The following is a 20141-nucleotide window of genomic DNA, read 5'->3' on the forward strand; positions in this document are numbered from 1 at the left end:
GGTGATGGGTGTATTTTATGGTGATGAGGACAGGGACAAGAAGAGTGAAGGAAGGCTTACTTTGTGCCAGGACCCTGCGGCCCACCCCTAGGCTGGTCTCCACCTCCAGCTTTGCTCCCCTTTAGTGCTCCCCCAACCCTGTGTGGCCCACCCCTTCCCACTGGACTCCAGGCTGCCTCCTGCCTGCCTTGTTGATTTTACTTTACTGACCCATCCCTACCCCTGCACCTCAAGTACCCTCGCTCACGGTCTCTGCCTCTGTTGTTCCCTTATCCTTGATCACTCTGCCCAGGTGTCTGTGACCTGCTCCCTCACTTCATCCAGCCATGCGTGAAGCAGCCTCCTCTCCCTCTAGCTGGACCCTACCCTGTGTTTCTTTCTTGCACTTGAGTTCATCTGAGATTATCACTGTGTACTTCTCCCACACTTCTGCCCCAGGGGAGCAGGTAGTGGCTGTCTTATTCCCTGATGTGTCTTCAGCCTCTAGAACAGGGCCTGCCCCAAGGTTGGTGAATGAACAAATCAATGGATTTCATTTACTCTTACCCCATGAGGTAGGCACATTGCTGTGCACTTTTACAGACGAGGAAGGTGAACTCAGGGGCTGAGTAGCTCATGGTCACATTTGTAACATGACAAAACTAAGATTTGATGAGCCAGATGTCTGTAGCCTAGAGTCTTGTCTTAGCCAGTAGAAGCTACCACCTCCCCGAATCTAGGCAGGCCTGCTCTCCAGGAGAGGATGAGAATGTGAGGGACTGAGAACTGTGGGTATTGTACCCTGAGAAGACCGGAGGGCGTGAGGAAAACTGGTGGGAGAAGGCCAGAGAGGGCCAGGGGGCAGGTCGGACACTTCACTGAGGCTCAGGGCAGAGAGTCTCTGCGACGTAGTCCCTGAAGAGAGCAGCCCCGGGGCACCACGGCTCCCAGAGGCCCCTTGTGCTGGCTGTAGTTCCTGGCACGATTTCTTTCCCAGAGGAGCTCAGGCCTGGCCCGGCTGCCCAGGGCAGAGAAACACATGGAGAGAGAGAGAGAGACTCCAGCCTTGCTGTTTGCGTTGTTGTCACGTCTTCTCAATCAGCCTATTTCTGGGAGCAATGACTTCATCTCCTGTGATTCTCAACACAACCATTGTCAGGCATCCATGGAAAGACTGGTCCTGGCACCGTCCATGTTCTCCTGATGAGCCAAGTTAGGAGAGCCAGTTGGCAGGCCCTAACCTGACCTGGGTCGGGGGCTCACGGTCAGGTCTGCCTCCAGGAGACTCCCCTTCCAGTGATCACCCTCAGATCTGGCCTCGTTGACCCTAGGGAGCCCGGTGCCCCAAATGCCAGCCAGCCAGCCGCACACGGCCTGTGTTGGGGGCCGGGGCAGTCACACCCAGCGTCCACCCTCAAGGGCTCCAAGGGCTCCTTGGAGTAGGCGGACCCTGCCTGCATTAGAGGGGCTGCGTGGGATAGGGAAGGGAGTGGGGACCCCACTTGGGCTTAGGGAACGCACCAAAGAGTTGTTTGGGCCACAGAGGAAAGGTGAAGGCTGGTGGACGATCTCCCTGTGGAGGGTACAGGAGGGGCTGGCCGATGGGCCTGGCATCCGGGTGTCGTGGGTCACCGTGGCAGCGTGTTGGGCTGGGCCGTGGCGGGGGATAGAGTGGAAGATGATGAGAAGGCAGGGTTTGGACTTGACCCCATAGCTGGCTGGATTTTCAGAGCGGATGGGGCCTGCTGAGGGCTGTGGTTTTAGAAGCAGCTCCCTGGCTGTGTGTGAGGGTGGGTGTGGGAGGCTGTCTTTGAGGAGGGGGTGGACACCGGCAGTGGCTCCCCTTCATCCTCCAGGGTAGGGGAGTCTCCTCCCCTGTCACTCCCCCACACTGCCTGCAACGCCAGTCTCCACCCCTGGACTGCTTGTGGGCTAGGAACCGGAGGTGGTGGGAAGTCCCAACTTTAGAGTGATCCCCCCCAAAAATCTTTCAGCTGGACTTCGTGCAGATCTGGAAGGCCCCAGAATCCCAGAAGGCACATCTTTAGCCCAGGTTTATTTACACGTTCTCCTGGAGGCAGGGGGAGGACTTGAAGGACACCAGGCAGGATGTGGTGCCAGAACACTCATGCCCCCACCAACTCCCCGTCTGGGGGTTCCCTGGGCCGCACCTCGGAGCAGAGCCAATAGTACAGGCCCCTGCTCAGGGTCAGACTGCCGGGCGTCCAGTCTCATCTGGCCCACTTCCCCACTCTGTGGCCTTGAGCAGGTTGCTTGCCCTGTCTGAGCTTCAGTGTCCGCTTCTGTTAATGGGGACAGTAATTGTACCTGCTTCCCAGGGTATTTCTGAGAAGAATTTGTTTTTAAAGTGGGGGGTAACTCTGCTGCTTAAGCGTCTGCCTTCGGTTCAGGTCATGATCTCAGGGTCATGGGGTCAAGCCCCATGGTGGGCTCCCTGCTCATTGGGGAGTCTGCTTCTCCCTCTGTCTGCCCCCACCCCTGCTTGTGCTCTCTCTCTCTCTCAAATAAAAAAATGAAATCTTAAAAAAATAAAAACAAAGGGGGAAGGGGCCTAGCAGAGCAACCACACATAGGAGAGGCCCAGTTTGCCTTAGCTGTAGCAGAGGGGCCATGGGGGTAGGGGCAAGGGGACGGGCAGTTATCTTCACCTTCCTTACCGAGGCTCCCTTAGGTTTCCCAGGGCCAGAAGTGGGGAGGGTGATGAGAGAGCCTGGCTGAAGGAGCAGTGAAGTCTGGGCCCTAGCTTCCTCCGCTGCTTACCTCAGGCAAGTCTCTCTTAGCCTCAATTTCTGGGACCAAGGAAGGAATAAGGAAAGGATTGATGGTGGTTGGAGCCAGCAGGGGGCAGGTGAGGGGCTGACATACCTGTTAAGACTTCTCTTCATTTCCCCATACTGAAAGTCATCTAACTCCCTGCCCCGAGCAGGCACCGGCAGGGAATGTTTTCAGACGGGCCTTTTCCAAGCTAAGGGTGGCCACGTTCTCCTGCTTCTGTGTTATTTTTCCCACAGAGGATGGTCTGCTGTCGCCCTTGTCCCTGAGCCACCACCCATCTTCCTTTGCTTGCCTTCACTGTTCCTGCTCTTCAGCATTGTCTTTTTTGGTAAGAAAAACTGTTTGGCAAACCAGAGAACATTTTCTGAGCATCTTTAGTCTGCTTAGGTCTATGTTGGGCCCAGGGGATACAGAGATGGTTAAGATACTGACCCAGGTATTAAGGGGAGGAAGATTGTTGAATTGTCTTGTGTTTAAACATCTGAATGCAAAAGCAGTAAGGCTGGGGCAAGAGGCCCTGGGCCCTAGGTTCTTCTGCTTTCTGCCTGTGGGACCCCTGGCGAATTACACGACCTCCCTGAGCCTCCGAATCTTCAGCTCAAAACCTAGGTCAGTCCCTGATGATCCCTCCCAGTTCAAAGGGTCTGGGATCAGTTTGGATTATTAACTTCACTCTGTCCTCTCCAGGTAGAAGGCTGGGCTAAGTGCACTTTAAGCACAAAGCTGGAAGAGCAGACTCGAGGCAGTGCACTGAACCAGGCAGTCAGTGCAGGCAGGCAGTGCACTGAACCACGGTGAAGCCAGCTCTGCAACATACTATTTATATGTCTTTGGACAAAATCCTTCCTTGAATTCCTTTGAGAATTTTTGGGGGGGCATGTGTAAATGAGTATTATGGTATGCCTGATACCAAGGGCCTGGCCCATAGGAACTCATTCATTAAAGCTGCTGAATACCTCCCCTCCTCAAATCAGGCACCTGCTCCACAGCAAGAACGCGCCCCTCCGACACCCTTCTCGGCCCCTAGTCCCAGCTCTGCATGTTCCATAGTGGGACTCTCCGGGGGAGGAGGCTGTGGAAGCATACTTCTCTCACCCTCCCCGCCCCCGCCCTACAGCAGAGGCCTACAGCTAACTGAGGAGACCTAGCATGGGGACCCACAAACGAATCGAGGGAGAGCCCCTCGGTGGGGTTCAAATGGTTTAAAACCTCCTTGATTTGAATATAATACTGGTTTCGAATTCTGTCTTGCTTTAAGAAGAACATGTTTGCTAATGAAATTAATAGTGTAAACAAGATTTGGGGAGGGCAGGCAGCCAGAAGAGAGGGGTTATTTAAACACACTTCAAAGAACACCCTTTTCCAGCATCTAAGCCACTCCATTTGCATACGTAATGATTGTGCTAATTATAGGTGGCCTCATCTGTTAACAACAAGTTTGCCTGGTTGTGCTACATTATTGTAATCACTCAGTCAAAATTTCTGGCATGCTTTTCACCAAAGATAACACTAGTAATAACTCCTATCATGTTTGATCCCTTGCTCTGTGCCAGGCTTCTTAGCGGCCATTTGACAATGATCTCATCTCTTCTTTGCAACAGCTTTGTGCCCCGCAGATTCCTACCCCCTGTGTACGGAGGGTGAGATTGACGTCCCGGGAGGTTAGGTAACGTCCCTGGGATCCCATCGCCGAGAGCTGGTAGCTGGGGACGTGGCCCAAGTTCTTTGCTAACTCATGTTCTTTCTACTCCGTGTGCGGCTCTGCCTCTCCAGGGAGACTGGGCACGTGTGCTCGCTTTTTCTGTCGAAGCTTTCCCTTTCTTGTTTGGTCCTCACAGAAACTCCCTTTTGGCTGCAGAGGAAACGGAGACCCTAACAAGGAATTGAGGGCAGTGCAGGAGGCGCGACTGGGTCCCCTCACTTCTCGGGTGACACCTGGCCCAGCTCACTCAACCACCTTCCCACAGCAGAGGGAGGGCCGCCCCTCCTTGTCCTTCCCTGGGGTCTTGAGTCCCAGCTTGAGAGGATGGTGTCTTGCCTCTCCCACTCAGCCAGTGCTGGGCTTGGCCTCACAGCCCAAGAAATTATAAGGCAATAAACAGGTGGGAAGACACCAAGTGCACCATAAATCGCTGTACATTTGTTGTCATTAAATCGGAGGTTGCACCCAGGTGGCTCGTGGCCACACGTCGGCCACAGACAGGTTTCCCTGGGTCTGAAAAGATACAGAGGTGTTTCTTGGTGTTTTTAAAAGAATCAGTTACCGGGGTGCCTGGGTGGCTCAGTGGGTTAAGTCGCTGCCTTCGGCTCAGGTCATGATCTCGGGGTCCTGGGATCGAGTCCCGCATCGGGCTCTCTGCTCAGCAGGGAGCCTGCTTCCCTCTCTCTCTCTCTCTCTCTGCCTGCCTCTCCATCTACTTGTGATCTCTCTCTGTCAAATGAATAAATAAAATTAAAAAAAAAAAAAAAAGAATCAGTTACCAACACTGAAACACCCATAAAACATTCACCTGCAAAATCAGGGTTTCTGGCTTTTCCGGAGCAGACAGATGTGGCAGCGTTGAGCCTGTATCCCTCTAGGGCAAAGAACTGGCCGCTACAGCTCATCCCATCTTTTTCTCCCTGGAAGGCCTTCAAGTTGGCATAGCCCAACTTAGCTCTTCCCAGCGGCCCTGTGTGTTGGGGGCAAGGGAGGGGAATAAGGTTCCCGTTCTGTAGACAAGGAGCTTGGGGCCCAACGGGACTGCTGGACCCTGCCACAAGCTGGTGTTGGGGAGGCTGGGACTTACACTTCATCCTCACTGGCCTCCAGATGTGTCTGAGCCCCACTGGCCACCCTGGAAAGAAAGAAACCTTTCACGGGCCTAATGACTCAAAACTAACCAACAGTGAGCCTGGGGAACTGTTCCTGTCTCCCCTTCTCCCTTTCCACCCTCCCGAGGCCGGAGGGGACATGGGAAACCTATTCATTTAAACTCAATTATTTTCTCGAAGACAGAACTGAACTGAATTGGGTCAGCGGCTATATTTGCTGTGCTCAGCTATTTCCCCTGTACCGCCAGCGCCCACCGGGCGTGTTGCTGGGCTCCGTGCTGCCGGGCTCACCAATTATAACTCCATATCAGTGGCCGTTCCTTAGCATGCTTGATTTGGGAACAGAGGAACACCCTGTGTTCCTTTACCGAGCAGGCCACAGGAGCAGGGTCTGGAGTGTGTGGTCACCACCTCCTGGACCCAGGCTGCAGGTTTGGCGCATTTCATGTCCAACCCCTGTCTGCAGTAGATGTGCTTCTGACAGTGGAGTTTTACAGACAGGGAACCTGAGGTCTGGAGAAATTGGGTGCTTGTTGGAGAGGTAGGCCTTGGAATCAGATACAACTGGGACCTGACTAGGTGTATGACTTGGAGCAGAGAGCTGACTGCTAGGCACTCCATCTCATCTGTAAATGAGGCATGAGTACTTGACATACCTCTGGGGGCCAGGCTGTTGTACTGGAAATGTGACGTGCTACGTGACGTGGACACTTAACCCACCCATCCACACTCATTCCTTTGCACTGTGTGCAAGGCACAGAGCATGGTAGGGGACTGAGATCTCAGAAGGCATACAGGCTGGGCTGCCCTCCTTTCTGTGAAACTGTTCCTGATTTCTCTGCAATCAACTGGAAATGTTTCTGCAGTCATTACATGTCATCTGTTGGGCCAGGCCCTGCAATGGGCCAGGCTCAGCCTCTCCTGGACCTGTGGCTAGGCATGCTTTTGTTTGGCAATGATGTCTGTATGTGTCCTACCCCCCCCCCCCCCCCCCCCCCCCCGCGCTGGACTGCCAGCTTCCTGAGGGCAGAGAGCACGTGTCTTGTTCACTTGCTTGAACGCTGATGTCATGCCCTTTCTAGCTGGGTGACCTTGGACTGTTGGGCCTATTTTCTCGTCTGTAAAATGAGACAGTAGTGTCTCCCTGTGACACCCAGAAAGAGGCTACTGGCAGCTTTGTGCATAGACACCTGCAAAAACTCTCGGGAGACATTTGGAAGAAGTGAGATCAGATGCTTCTGTTTCACCCTCTTGAAGCCCAGAACATCTAAGATTGGGGCTCTGGGGGATCCCGGGAAGGGCTGTGAGTGCCGTCTTGTTGCAGAGTTGCTTCCTTCCGTGGAGCAGTGTGGACGGGGTGTAGCCTGTGGGCCTCCCCTCATCCCCTCCGTCTTCTCTGCTCTGGGGGCTGGGTGTTGCCCAAGCTCGGGCTGCTCCAGCTGCTCCAGCTGCTCTGGTCTCAGAGAGCCATACCTCCCATTGTCCAGTGGTGGGGCTGCGATGAATTAGGACCTAGCCAGCTGCTGCTGACCTCCAGGAAGGCACCCAGGTCCCAGTGCCTGGCGTTGGGACTTTGTTTTGGCGGTGTTGAATCTGGAGGTAGAACAGGGTCCCCCAGTCCACTCCCATGATATTGTTGCTGGTCCCAGAGGCTTGGGGGTGGATAAGGGGACAGTTCAGGGAGGTTTGGATTCCTTGACCTTTTAGGGACTTGGTGAAATCGGAGGGCCTGTCTGTGAACTGGGGCATTGGGCCGGTGTAGACCTGTGGTGGCGATGGCTATGAGAGCAGGGCTCCACTCTTGTGGGGTGGGGACAGAACTTGGGGACTTGGCAGCAGGTGACCTAGTCAGACACAGAAGCTAGACCCTGGTAGAGCACAGTGAATGGAACTTGAGCCTTTGGGGGCAGGACTTAGGGATGGGGGGCCTGACCACCAGCCGACCCCAGCATACTGTCATAGGGCTCTAGCAGCCACAGGCTCGGAAACTGTAGCCATCCCTCCCTCCCCCTTCCCCTTGTAGCAGTCAGTCCCTGGAACACCACGCTGAGTGTTTGCCCAGCACTCGGCACTGTGACAACCAAGAAAGAAATGCTGACCAGGTCTTATTGCAAGTTCGAGAGTAAATTTACTATTTTTCTAAGGAGGCATCACGTGGGTGGGAATTTACCCACCCCCTATACATTCACAGCGTTTTGATGGAAACATTGCAATTTTTTGAGTGAACATGTGTCAGCATCACTGTGGGGGAAAAGGTTCCAGGATTCTCTGCCAGCTGAAGTCATTACCACAAGGCACTGGTTGGGGGCCTGGCAGATGGGGGTGATACAAACAGGCCAGTGGAGGGTGAGGAGGTGGCCAAGTGGGGAGCCTGGCTGGCCTGATGGGAGGTCGGAGGACCTTGGAGCCTGGCCGGGGTGAGGGGGGGCAGGTCTCTGAGCAGGTGGAGAGGAGGGAGGGAGTTGGGAGGTTGTGGGCTGACAGTGTACATTAACACCCTCCCCCCCCACACACACACATCACAAAACAAGGTGAGTAGGTAGCAAAGAGACAGGGACAAAGAACAGAGACTTTGGAATGGTGAACACTGGCAGCTTAGACCAGAAGGACAGGCTGGGGCCAGATTGTTGAGGGGCCTGGAATCCCAGCTGCCACCACTAACAAGCTGTGTGACCTTGGGCAGCTTTTCCAACATCTCTGTGCTTTAGCTTCATTGTAGTAAAATGTAGCAGTGGATGCCCACAGCTTATGACTCTCTTGAGGATTCATGGAAATAATGTATGTAGAATGCCTAACACTGGGCCTGGCACATAGCAGGTGCCAGGACACATTTGTTGTTTGTTGGTGATGATAAAACCACATAAGCATAGATGTGCGTACATAAATTAACAGCTGGAGTGCACTGAAACTGCTCTCTAGAGTTGGCCCTCAGTCTAATATGAAGTTTGATTCTCACCTTCAGCAAATACAGCAGTTGTCTCTTTAGAAGCTCTTGTCCATGAACAGCCGGTCCCTGGGGCTGACTCTCCTGTAAGGATCTGTCTCTGGTCCTGTGCCTACCTCCATCCTCTCGCTGAGACAGCTCTGGGCAGGTCAGAGAGGGCCTCCATCCTCTGCATAGCCTCTAGGAAGAAGAGATCCATGGCCACAAGATAGGTCCCCCTCCCAAGGGCTGTGCCTTGACAATGTTGGGGTTGGCTCTTGCACATCAAGAAATGGGAAGGTGCTTGAGGAAGGATGGTTCCAGAGTTCTCCAGAGAGCCTAGCCCAGTTGGCGAGACATCGTCAGATCTTAAAGATGATACCACATCTGGACTCTGAACTTTTGGTAGGAGAATGACCTACAGGGTGTTTGTGTTCATCACACATTTATTTGAATGCCAGGACTTGAAGAATGGAGATGAATAGATCCCAAGGAGGGCCTGACAGGGGGGTCAGCAGGATTCCCTGGGGGAGGGAGATGCTGCGTGAGGCAGGCCGGGAATTCAGGAAGAGGAAGGGGTGATTTCATACTTCCTGTGCCTGAGGACACTGGGAAAGCCTTCCCCCAGGTGGGGACAATTAAGCTGGGTCTGAAAATTTGAATGAGAATTAGGAGTAGGGGGAGGAGGGGTGAGCTCCGTGGGGAGCAAAGGTGTGGCCTGGAGGAAGGGCAGGGCAGGCCTGGGGCAGAGTGAAAAAGGAGAGCCTGTGGCTGGTTGCTCCTGTAAGGGTGAGGAGTGCCTGGGTGGGTGGGTGGGGCCTAGTGATCCAGGAGGCCTGGTTCTCCCAAGGTGCTGGAACCGGGCAGGAGTGACTGGATCTTGGCAGCCTCTGGAATTCCCCCAGCTATCTGTGGCCAAGTCACTGTGTGTTCTGTACTTTCACTTATTGTTCAAGTTGACTCTGAAAGGAGCTTACAGGAGGTTATGTAGCCCTCTGAGCTAAGGCTGGAAGGGTATGGAGGAGGGAGCTTATTCAAGGTCAAGCAGCTGGTGAGTGTGGGAGCCTGACTCGGGCTGTACATTTTCTGACCCCAAATACGGGCTTCTTTCATATTTTTATCTTATTTTTTTTAATTGAAGTACTGTTGGTGTACAATATTATATTAGCTTTAGGTGTACAACATGATGATTTGACAGTTACATACCTTAAGAAAAAACTTGTTTCTTTTTAGCTTTTGACCCCCTCCTGTGGTAGCTGTCATATTGAGAAACCCCTGTCATAGGGGCCTCTTTTGTAGAACAAAAGCTTAAAACTGAGAGGACCCACCCACCGGCAGGGTGGCTTCCTGCCTGGGGGTAATCTGGGAAGGCCTCCAGGAGAAAGAGGTTGTTAGAATTGGAGAGGGAGACTGAGAGGACCAGATGGGTAGTAGGTACAGATGGTTGTCTGGAGTGAGGCATATCTGCATTCCAGTGAAGCTAGGTCAACTTGTGCAAGTGACCAAGCTTCTCTGGACTTGGATTTTTCATCTGTAAAGGGGTCACAGTCTTGGCCTTGCCTGTTTGTTGCCACACTAAGCTCAAGTAGGAGGTCTTATAGGGCCTGCACCTAGTGGAGGTGCTTCGGAAATGTTCTCTGGCCCTCCTTCCTGTCGCCAGGGGCTTGCTTCTGCCCTAAGACCCCTCTCTCTCTCTGCTTATAGCCTCACTTCTCCCCTCTTCTGAAATTTCCCCTAGGACATTGGGATCTTGGGCTTGGAGCCCTCTGGGCTGTGGGTGTGGGCGGATGGAGATGTTGGGGGCTGCAGGCCTTCACCAGTGGTCAGGGTCACCATTGCCTAAATGGAGCTGAGCCCAAGTGAGGACACTGCAGGGGATGCAGTGAATTACAGACTTCCTAGTTTGGGGGTTGCTTTGGGGCCACAGTCAGACCTCTTCACCAGCCTTTCGTGCTCCAGCCAGAGTCCTGGCTGTCTGCACTCAGTAGGTGCTAGACAGTCTGGCACTTGATAGGAGCTCAGATGTTTGCCAAGGGACTGGAGCAGGCTGAAACCACCATGAGCTGAACTGGGACTTGTGATGTCTCTGGATATAGAAGCCAAGGAGGAGGCAGGACCCCCAGCAAGGGCTGTATACTCTCCCCACCCCCACTTCTCCATCCATATTTACATGGTGGAATTGAATGCGGTTATCTCATTTCTCATGTCTCAGAAAGCTGTGTGGCAGCCAAGCCAGTGGAGGCTTCTGGGTGCTGGGCCCCAGCTTGATTAACCCTCAGGGTGGTGACTGTAAGAGAAGGTGTTCCCTGTGGGTGACAGAGGCTCTCTATGTAGCTGGCTCAAGTGTAATGGAAAAGGGGTGACTCCAGGCCAAAATGTTGAGTTGATTGGGGGTGCCCTTCCCAGAGGGATTTGTGTTTCTGTGTGACCTGAAGATGAGTCTCTACGCCAGAGCGTGGGGTGGCACTTGGGCCTGTGTGTCAGACTGGGTCTGCCTGCCCCCATAGCCTTCCCAAACCTGGGCAGCTGACCTTGCTCACCCAAGCGCCTCCTCCGTCCTGGTAGTTAAACCTACTCCGGTCATCGTGGCCCCATCCACGATGTGGGTGTGTGGGTGCTTCCCTACAGGAGATGAACCGGGTGAGAGAGGGAACTTGAACTCAGGACTGCTGCGCAGGGGTCTGCGCCAGTGACTTGGGTAAGCAAAGCCCTGGCTTTGCCGGTAACTCCGCCTTCGTTCATACTTTAGAAATGTTTGAATGGAAGTGCGATGTGGCAGGGGAGTGGGGAAGCTCTGGGCTGCGGCTCCGAGCCGGGGAGCCCGGGTGTGGCCTCCGCGGCGGCGGATCTGGCGGGGGCGGCCGGGCGGAGGGCGCAGCGGCCGGGCGGGAACGGAAAGCAGTTTCAGCTGCGGACAGCTGGCCGCGCATACCGGCGCCGCCGCGGGGCCTGGGAAGGGCGGGGCGTGCGGCTCCCAGTGGGCGGGGCCGGCAGCTGGGGGCGGGGCAGGCAGCTTCCGGCCTCGGGGAATGGGGCGTGGAGCCGCCCGAAGGAATGCGCCGGGAGCCGCTGGCGTAGAGGCGCTTTGGCACGTCCCCCGAGTTACCCCGCTCAGCTTCCCGAGCTGTGACAGGTCTGTGATAGGTCTGTGACAGGCCAGCCAGAAAGTTACCGAAAGATATTCCTCAGCACATATGCCACTGCATGCTTTGCGCCAGACACTGGTCGGAGGTGTTCGGTCTTACCAGGGTGACCAGGTCCCTGTTCTTACAAACCTTTCCTACGGTGGGAGAGAGAACAAGATGATTTAAGATCAGGGCTACGAGGAAAGTGAAGCCGGGGTGTTAACTTGGGGGTTGGGGTGGAAGTTACACCTTTAGCTAGAGTGGCCAGGGACGGCCTCTCCCAGGACACTTGATATGAGACTTGATATGAGACGGGAATGAGGCGAAACCAGCCTTGCGTAGAGCCAGGGCCGCTCAGAGGGAATAGCAAGTGCAAAGGCCCAGAGGCGGGACTGGGGCAAGATATGACCTGGGGCGGAGTCAGCGCTTCATGGGAGGAGCCTGCAACGGACCTCTCTGGCCGAGGTTCCTCCAGCTTCCTGGACCCAGAGCTTGGCGCCAGGTCTGCACCCTGCCCCCGTGCTCTGGGAGGAAGACTTGCCTGTGGCTGGAAGCAATTGTTGGTTTTCAGGAGTCTTTCTAGACTTCTTGGATGTTGTGCCATGTGGTTACCTGTATGGAAGACTGTAATTTTCCACTTGTTCTCTGAAGGACCCGGAAATCTCTAGATGTTGTCACCGCTGTTTTTTTTTGTTTTTTTTTTTTTAAGTCATTTTTGAAATATTGGCTTGGAAGACCGATTCGGCATGTGCTTTGCAGGAAGGGGAGGCACGCCTGAACACACCTCTTAGATGCTGGCCCGACTGGAGAGGCCCCCTGATCTGGCTGGGAGAGGCACTTGGCTGCAGGCCATTCTCAGGAATGGGCCTCTGTGGCCTCGGACTCCTTGGTGACAACCTTGGCAAGATTCTGGGCCGGGCCAGAGCTCTGTGGAGACCCGGTCAACCTCGCAAACCAGATCGGGCTCCCAGGCGCCCAGTGCGCAGACGGGGGTCATTTGAAAGAACTGCGATTCCACTGCCAAGGTCTGTGGGGGGCTCCGTGGGAGGAAAGGGGCACAGGAAACTTACTCCCTGGTGGGTGGGCACAGATCTAGCTAGAAGGTGTGGGGCTATTTCTCCAAGGAGGCCCAGCCCTGGGACATACTCCTCACCAGGGTCCAGGGCCTCCTTGGTGTACTGAGGAGGTCTACAACAGCAACCCTTTCTTATCTCTGAATGGCCCACAGGCACTGAATGGGAGGCTTCCCCAAGGGCTTGGGAAGAGTGAAGGTGGGGCCGGGGTTGCTAGGCTGGCTTCTCTCCTGGGACTCAGGAGCTCTTCTGAGGGAGCATCAAGTCTGGGTGGCAGGGTGGAGAGAGGCCCAGGAGCACAGGACCAAGGAGGCCAAAGCAGGAAGACTCTGGGGTGCCTGGAAGGTAACCTAGGCCCAGGGACTGGCAGGGTTGCCGAGGTGTGGGCTGTGAGAAGGGGGCTTTGACCTCAAGCCGCCTGGTGAGGAGTGAGTGAGGGCCCCGGGCTGCTGTTCCCTTAGCCTGGGGCTCCCAGCAGGCCTCTTGGAGACAGATTTAATAATCCTAGCCTGTCTCTCTGGTGGTTAGTGTTGCAGGAGAGAAGCTTTACTCCTAAAACTTTTATTGATCAAGACGCTAATAAAAAGTAAAAGGTTTTTTGGAGCAAGGTGTTTTTTTTGTTGTTGTTTTTGGCTTTTGGGTTTTTTTTTTTTTTTTTTCCTTTTTTCCTACTGGAGCAAAGAACATCAGAGCCGTAAAACACAAATCTGTTTTCCTTCCTCTCCCTAGATTTAGGGCTGGGGGTGGGATTTGGCCTTGTTCAGATTTCCCCTCTTCGGGAAGTCTTGCCTGACTGCACTGGCCTTGTGGTCATTCCTCTGTTTTCCAGTAGTTCACCAGAGCTGCCTTTGCTCATCTGGTCTGTTCCCCAGAAGGGTCGAGGGTAGGGCTTACAGAAGCCTGAGACCCCGAGGCAGTGAAGGGCATCTCCCCTAGGAGATAGTGAAGGCTTGCTCTTGACTTCTCAGGCTTTTTTTCTTTTTTCTTTTTTTTTTTTTTTTAGATTTTATTTATTTATTTGACAGATCACAACTAGGCAGAGAGAGAGAGGAGGAAGCAGGCTCCATGCTGAGCAGAGAGCTCGATGTGGGGCTTGATCACAGGACCCTGAGATCATGACCTGAGCCGAAAGCAGAGGCTTAACCCACTGAGCCACCCAGGTGCCCCACTTCTCAGGCTTTTTGGGTTTGGTTCTTTTGCTGCCTTGTTCTTCATTTCATAAACACTTCCTGAGCTCCACCAGCCTGCTCTAGCCTCCCTTCGGACGCAGAAATAGAAGATGCGGCCATGGCCTTGCAGAGCTTGCCTTCTGTCAGGAGAGACAGATGCTCGTAAATAAGCGGGAAAGCAGAGTAATTCTGGATTGGGGAAAGTCGTCCTACTGAAATGTAAGTCAGGGATGTTTGTCTCCTCTGTTTGGCACCTTGTTTCCCAGTCCTAAAATAGTGCCTGGCCCGTAGTTTGCACTAAATAAATATTTGCTGGGTGAATGAGCCAAACTCTATGAAGAAAACAAGTGTCTCAGTGGGGAGTAATGGGGTGTGGCAGGACCTGTGATAGCTGTCCAGGGGCTCTCCATGGGGAACAACCGAGCTCCAGCTGCTGGCGATTCCCTGAGGCCTTGCCCTGGCGGAGGGGAAAGGAGAAGGCCCACCGAGGCGGCTGCGAGTACAAAGTCTCCAAGGCGGGAAAGCAGAAGCTGCGGGGGTGGGTGGGGGTTGGGTTTGGTGGATGAGGTCAGAGGGTAGGCACCTGCCTACTTCTTCCACCTGGGGAGGAGTGTGGATTTATTCAGAGTGCTGTAAGGTGTGTTGGAGGAGTTTCTCACCCCAGGCTTAAATAATCTGATTTACATTTCTATACTGTCCCTCTGGCTCCCTGGTAGGGCTGGGAGTGAGGCTGCAGGCTGGGGCACGCGAGGGAGCTGTTAGAGGGGTAGTAGGTTTTGCTGATGGATTGGATTCTGAAGGCTGGGGTGGGGTGGGGGGTGTCCGGGCTCCAGAGTCTTCACTTCGGACATTTCAGACTTGAGATTCCTTGAGGGATCCAAGAGAAGATGTCAGCCCAGCATGTCCTTTGTGAGTCGGGAGCTCAGAGGAGGGGAGGGCTAGGGATCGAACTCAGAGGGGCCTTGAGCACACTAGAGTTGATGAAAGCAAAGGAACAGATGAAACTCCCAAAGCAAGGTGTTCTACTGAAAGGGAGTGCCCCCAGGTTAGAGCCTGAGCAACTCCAGTCCCCCCCAATCCAGGGAAGGGGCCGAGGTAGCAGGAAAGGCGCTGGGAGAACCTTAGGTGTTGGTGGCAGGAGGGAGGAGGAACACCAGAGGGTCTGGTGGCCTGGGTTTCAGGGAGGGTGTGGGCTGTCTTCTGTCAGTAAAGAGGATAGAAACTGTTGGCCTTGGCCCCATGAAGGCCCTTGGGGACCATGAGAACCACTGGGGTCAGGATAGGTGAGTTGGATAGTAGAGTAGGAGGCAGTGGTGTCAGGGAAGGGCAGGAAGCACCAGCCAACCCGGGAAGCAGGGGAGGATGGGGTAAGGGCTCAGACCTTCCTCTCGCTTCTGGGTTTACCAGGTTTACCAGGGTCTTGCCCATTCCTCTCAACCCTGCACCGCATCCGAATCCTCTGAGCAGAATCCTTGGAGGCCGATGCAGAGGGCTGGAGGGGTGCCCCAACGTGCTCTTGAACCCCTGTCTGGGCTCCTCTCGCCCTTTCTCAGCAGAGCTCGCTCACCGCCCTGTTGGCTCACTTTTTCTGGTTCGTGGGACCTCCTGACCCCCGTTCTTCCCCATCTCCCTACTTCTCTCTCTCTGGGTCCAAGGCCCCCCTAGAGAAGAGCATGTGGAACTGGGTTTGCTTGGAGGGTCTTTCTTCTTTGTCAGAGCACGCTGGACTTCATCTACACTGGTAACTTTGCTCTGGAAAGCTCCTTTGTGTGCTGGGCATCCAGAGAAGTTTGAGGTCTTTTTCAGGGTATTTTGGTGGCCAGAACCTGGACCTCCCCCAAGGCGTGGCTGGCTGTGTGGGGAGTTCAGAATGTGTTTGGCTTGTGGGTGGACAGGGTAGGGTTGGGGACAACCTAAGTTCTAATGGTCCTCAGGTGGGGGTTCCCAGTAACTGTCGAATGAATGGCACTCGGATGTTTGCGTTTTGGGGCTCCCAGGTTGTTTGGTTAAATGCTTCCTCTGCTGGTTAACCAGTGTTTTCACATCTGTTATCTGCAGGGGGTGTTTCTTCATTTCATACCTGAAGAAACTGTGGCCCAGGAAAATGAAAGGTCTTGCCCAGAGGTCACAGTTGCTAGGTAACATCACCAGAATTGCACACCAAGCCTGCAGACCCCCCCATGAGGCTGCCCTTAGGGACCAGCCTTGGGGGTGTGGCGCGGATGGTGGGGTGCAGGGCGCACGGTCTCCTGCCCCTTCAGAGCAGTGGCCATTTGCTGTGCCGGGCTGTAGGGCATTCCTCCCGACCACCTGTTTCCTGTGGCAGTCCAGACCCTCCCTTCCCTGGCTCTAGGCTCCAGGAAGATAGGATGAGGCAGCCTTGAACTGGGTCAAGCCTTGGGGGGTCCCCAGCTTCTGGGAGGCTGTTTGTGTATGGCTTGTATGGCTGTTGCAGAAATCCCCTCAGGAAAGCAGGCTGAGCTGCACAGCATCCCGGGAGAGACACCCGAGCAGGACAGGGCCTGCCCCCTCACTGGGGACCGAGGAGACTCAGAGACAGGAGACTCAGAGACGGCAGGGGTGGGGCTGGGCTGCCCCTGGAGGGTTGGCTCTTGTGCTCCCTCCCCTTGGGCCGGGTGCCTCTGCACTCTTGCTTCCCTCCTCCCACCCAGCAGACCCCGGGTAGCCTGGGGCCAGTGCAGGACAGAGGCTGGCTCTTTCCAGGTTTCTAAGGATTTGGGCCATAGCCCTCTGCCTCTGCCCCGCCCCGCCCCACTGTCTCCATGGCTTTCTGGTCTGGATGTTTCTTGGGGAGGGCAGGCACCTGGGAAGAGCGACAGAGTAGTCTTGCCTGGTAGTCCCTGAAAGTTCCAGGTGGATCCCCCCTCTTTACAGGGGGCTTCTGAGGACCCGAGGAAGAAGTGACTTGTTCAGGGTCACTACCCAGTGAGCTGGTTTTCTACTTTGTCTCCCAGCATATCATGGGGACAACCTCTTGCAGCCTAGCTTATCTGGCTGCTCTTTGTAAAGTGCTCGCTCTGAGCTGGGCCTTGTTCTGTAACTTATCAGTTCCTCATAACCCCCCGTTGGGGGGTTAAGTACTTTTATTGCCCATTTTACAGAGAGGGGCTTGTCCTCGACCCCCTGGGTTACAAGTCACATGGCCCGCATTTGAACTCAAGTCTCTTCTTAACCAGCAGCCTACCCAGCTTCAAGCTTATGTGATCGCTGGGTTCTCTAGAATCAGAAACAAAAACAAAATGGTCAACCCTTGAAGGACCTGGCCCTCGCAGAGTTAGGCCCAAGGACACTGTCTGGCCTTGGCCGTTCTCATGGAGGATGGCCACACACCACTTGCAGCGTGCCCAGGCACTCCAGATGCCAGGAAACAGTCCACCTCTCTTGGAGTGTTTGTTAGACCAGGTACCAAGGCTTTAAGTCTCCTTTCCTCACCTCTGCCCACTCCTGTTCTAGCAGCTCGGCAGGACCTGCCTCCCCCTGGAGCCTCAGGGCCTCTGGAGAGCACTCAGCCCTGCAGCCCTGCCTCCTCCTTTCTCTTGGACAGTGGAAGGGCTTCGGCTGCTGAGCTTGGAAGGACGGCTCTCCTCACCTGTCCCTTCCTTTGGCCATACATCCTTTCCAGAAAGGGATGAGGGTCTGAGTGTCAAGCAGTCCTCCTGCAGGGCTGCAGACCTACTTCATCTCCCTCTACCTCCTCTTCTTTCCTTTTCCTGTATCTCACCCTTACCTAGCATCTATGCAGTTTCCTGCTGTGTTGTGTCCAGGCGTGATTCCCAGTGTTTTCATCTGTAAGGGGGAAACAATAGAAGAGACCCCACAGGGTTTTGAGGCCCAAACTGAAAGCCTAGTGGCTGGGCACCTGCAACAAGTGAGTCCCCATCTACCCTCCACATTCTCCCCGTGAAGGAAGGATGCTCGTGGGTGCGGAACAGGTCGGGCCTGCGGGTCAGGGTGGGGAAAGTGGGCCTCCAGAGGGGGCAGGTGGGAGCCAGAAGCCTGGTTTCCTTATCTGTGAGATGGGGTGTGAGGACACGTGCCTGTGGAGGGCTGTGAGCAGTGCCCGGCAGTGCTAGCCGTGCCGTGTCCGGCCCATACTGAGTGCCGAAGAGAGCTGTGCTTTCTGCTCTTCCTGCTTCAGAGGTAGCTGCGTTTGAGGGTGTGGGGCGCTCTTCGGGTGAAATTTGAATTTTTACTGTTGTGTATTTTGTCTAGATTTCCTGAGAAGGCTAAGCCCTCCATTCTGATCATGACTTTGGGGGAGTTCTTTTGGGTTTTGCCGTCTTGTCTCCTGCATTGAAAAAGGGATCTGTGCCTTTAAGGCGCCGGCAGCCCCGAGTGAGACACTGGCCCTTTAAAAGCACATTACGGAGAGTTGGAACTTAGCCTTTGTTTAACTAGCAGTGATTAGTCCCAGCGGACAGGGCTGGAGTGGTATGTCTAGGACCAGACCGGAGGGCTGCAGACTGGCTGGGCCCACTGGGGGACAGCAGGCTGAGGGGTGGCTGGCCTGGCCTCTCGCTTTCCCCCCGGCCTGGTGATCCTGGTGGCTTGGGGACCCTGGTGGCCGTGCTGAGGGATGGTAAGTGGCCTGATTGTTCTAATCTGCCTGAGCAGAGGCTGGAATGTGGGCTGCTGCCAGCCCCAGGGCCCCCGACCAGCCTCCTGGGCCCAGGGAGCCCCAGTGAAATAGGTGGCAGCCGGCTGGTAGGGAGGGGTTGTCACAGGTACTCAGTCTTGGGAGGGACTCCGGAGTGCTCCAGAGATGGTGTCTCTGCAGACATCTCCCGCCTGCCCAGAATGTGGAAACAGTTAGATTAGCCCCGCCAAAAAGAGAAAAACTGAGAAGTGTTGCTGCCGGTTTTAGTTTTTACAGCCAAGCCTTGATGGTCTACCCCTTTGAGAACCGGGAAAGGCTAGGAATGGCCGAAAAGTTTTCTGAGCTGGGGATCTTGGCCTTTGCTCTGGGTGGCCCAACCCTCGGCTGGACTGGGTGGGGCTGCGCTGGGGTTTGGGGGCCATGTCATCTCCACCCCAGCTCCCCGGCCCCCCAGCAGGGCTCTTTTATATTCCCCCTCCCTTCCTGGATCTGTTCCCTGATCCCTGGGCCTGTGGGCCTGGAGTGTGTTCTGCCTCCGCGTACACATCTGAAACCCTGTTAGGAGCCGGGTCCTAACTGTGATGTGGCAGCCTTTCCTGGGGAAGTACCTCTGTCTCCAGGGAAGGCAGGGATCCGGCTTGTTAGTGGAGGGCTTGTGAGAAATAAATGAGCCAGTGCTGTGGAGCGCCAAGCGCTGTGCCGGGCACGTTCCAGCCTTGGTCCCAGCCAGCCTCACTGCCATTTCCGGGGGGCTGGTGGTGGATCCGACACCTACTAGCAGGGTGTCCTTCTCACCATTTTCCAGACAGGGTCACATCAGAGGTGACAAAGGCAGAGCTCAGGGTACAGGTCTGGTGACCCAGAATTTCTGTAAGTTCTCTGAAAGCTGGTGCATGGGCTTACATGATTTCTGTAGTTTTGGTGAAAGCCTGAGGTTTTGACAAGCAGTGAAGACAGTTTGGAGCTGGAGCCCAAATGCTAGGCCTCCAACTCTGTCCCGTACCTGGGAATGGTGACCTTGGACAAGCTGCTGGACCCCTCCTCGCCTCCACGTCCCAGTGTCTGAGGGGTTGGGTGCATGGGTCAAACCCTGGAGGGGGTTCTTGGTTTTGCTGGGGCACATGTCATAGAGGTAGGGGGTCTTTGAGCCACGGTTCATGGATAAAGCAGACATAGCTGCTGGGTTGGGACCCATCTTGGATGCTATATTTGAAAGTATATGGCATTATTGGTTGGAATCCCATGGCCAGGTGGCGAATGACAGATTGGGCTACTTTATCCTAGAGGCAGCCCGTGTGGGGGGTTGTGGGGAGAGTTGGTGAGCTCTTGGAGTCTGCCATACTGTCTGGGCTTAGGAAGCCCCTTGAGGTCTCGAGCCTCTGTTTCCTTAACTGTAGTCAGGGGGCAGGGTTTTATGAGCATCAGAAGCCCACATTTAGTGGACCCATTACACTTCCCAGGTATGAGAGGTTACGGGTGAGGCAGGCACTGTAGAGCCACAGATGGCTGTGGCTTATGGTCACCAGGAGCAGGAGGAACTCCGCAGCTACACCCCACTTTCCTTTGACGTCTAGATTCCTGCCTTTGTTGGTGGCCTGGGAACCTGCGGCTCCCTGGCGGCCACCCTCTCCTGCTAGTTTGCTG

The 20141-nt window shown here is 54.8% G+C and overlaps 1 protein-coding gene across 10 annotated transcripts in view; it reads left to right on the forward strand.

Annotated features, from left to right (window-relative positions):
* Window positions 1-20141, forward strand: part of LOC101675309 (DAB2 interacting protein) — a 186355-nt gene that overhangs the window by 128168 nt on the left and 38046 nt on the right. Inside the window, exon 1 of one of the 10 annotated variants that reach the window (XM_004775584.3) lies at window positions 9476-9563. The exons of 7 other annotated variants lie outside the window; for them this stretch is intronic. In XM_004775584.3, the coding sequence (XP_004775641.1) occupies window positions 9529-9563 (35 nt within the window). In that variant the 5' untranslated portion in view covers window positions 9476-9528. Of the gene's footprint in view, window positions 1-9475; window positions 9564-11759; window positions 12663-18119; window positions 18480-20141 lie in introns of those variants that run through there. 2 more of the 10 variants (XM_004775581.3, XM_004775587.3) reach the window with 2 other exon arrangements.

This window comes from Mustela putorius, unplaced genomic scaffold, assembly GCF_011764305.1.
Source record: "Mustela putorius furo isolate JIRA1106 unplaced genomic scaffold, ASM1176430v1.1 tig00000596_pilon_pilon_pilon, whole genome shotgun sequence".
NCBI classification, from domain to species: Eukaryota; Metazoa; Chordata; class Mammalia; order Carnivora; family Mustelidae; genus Mustela; species Mustela putorius.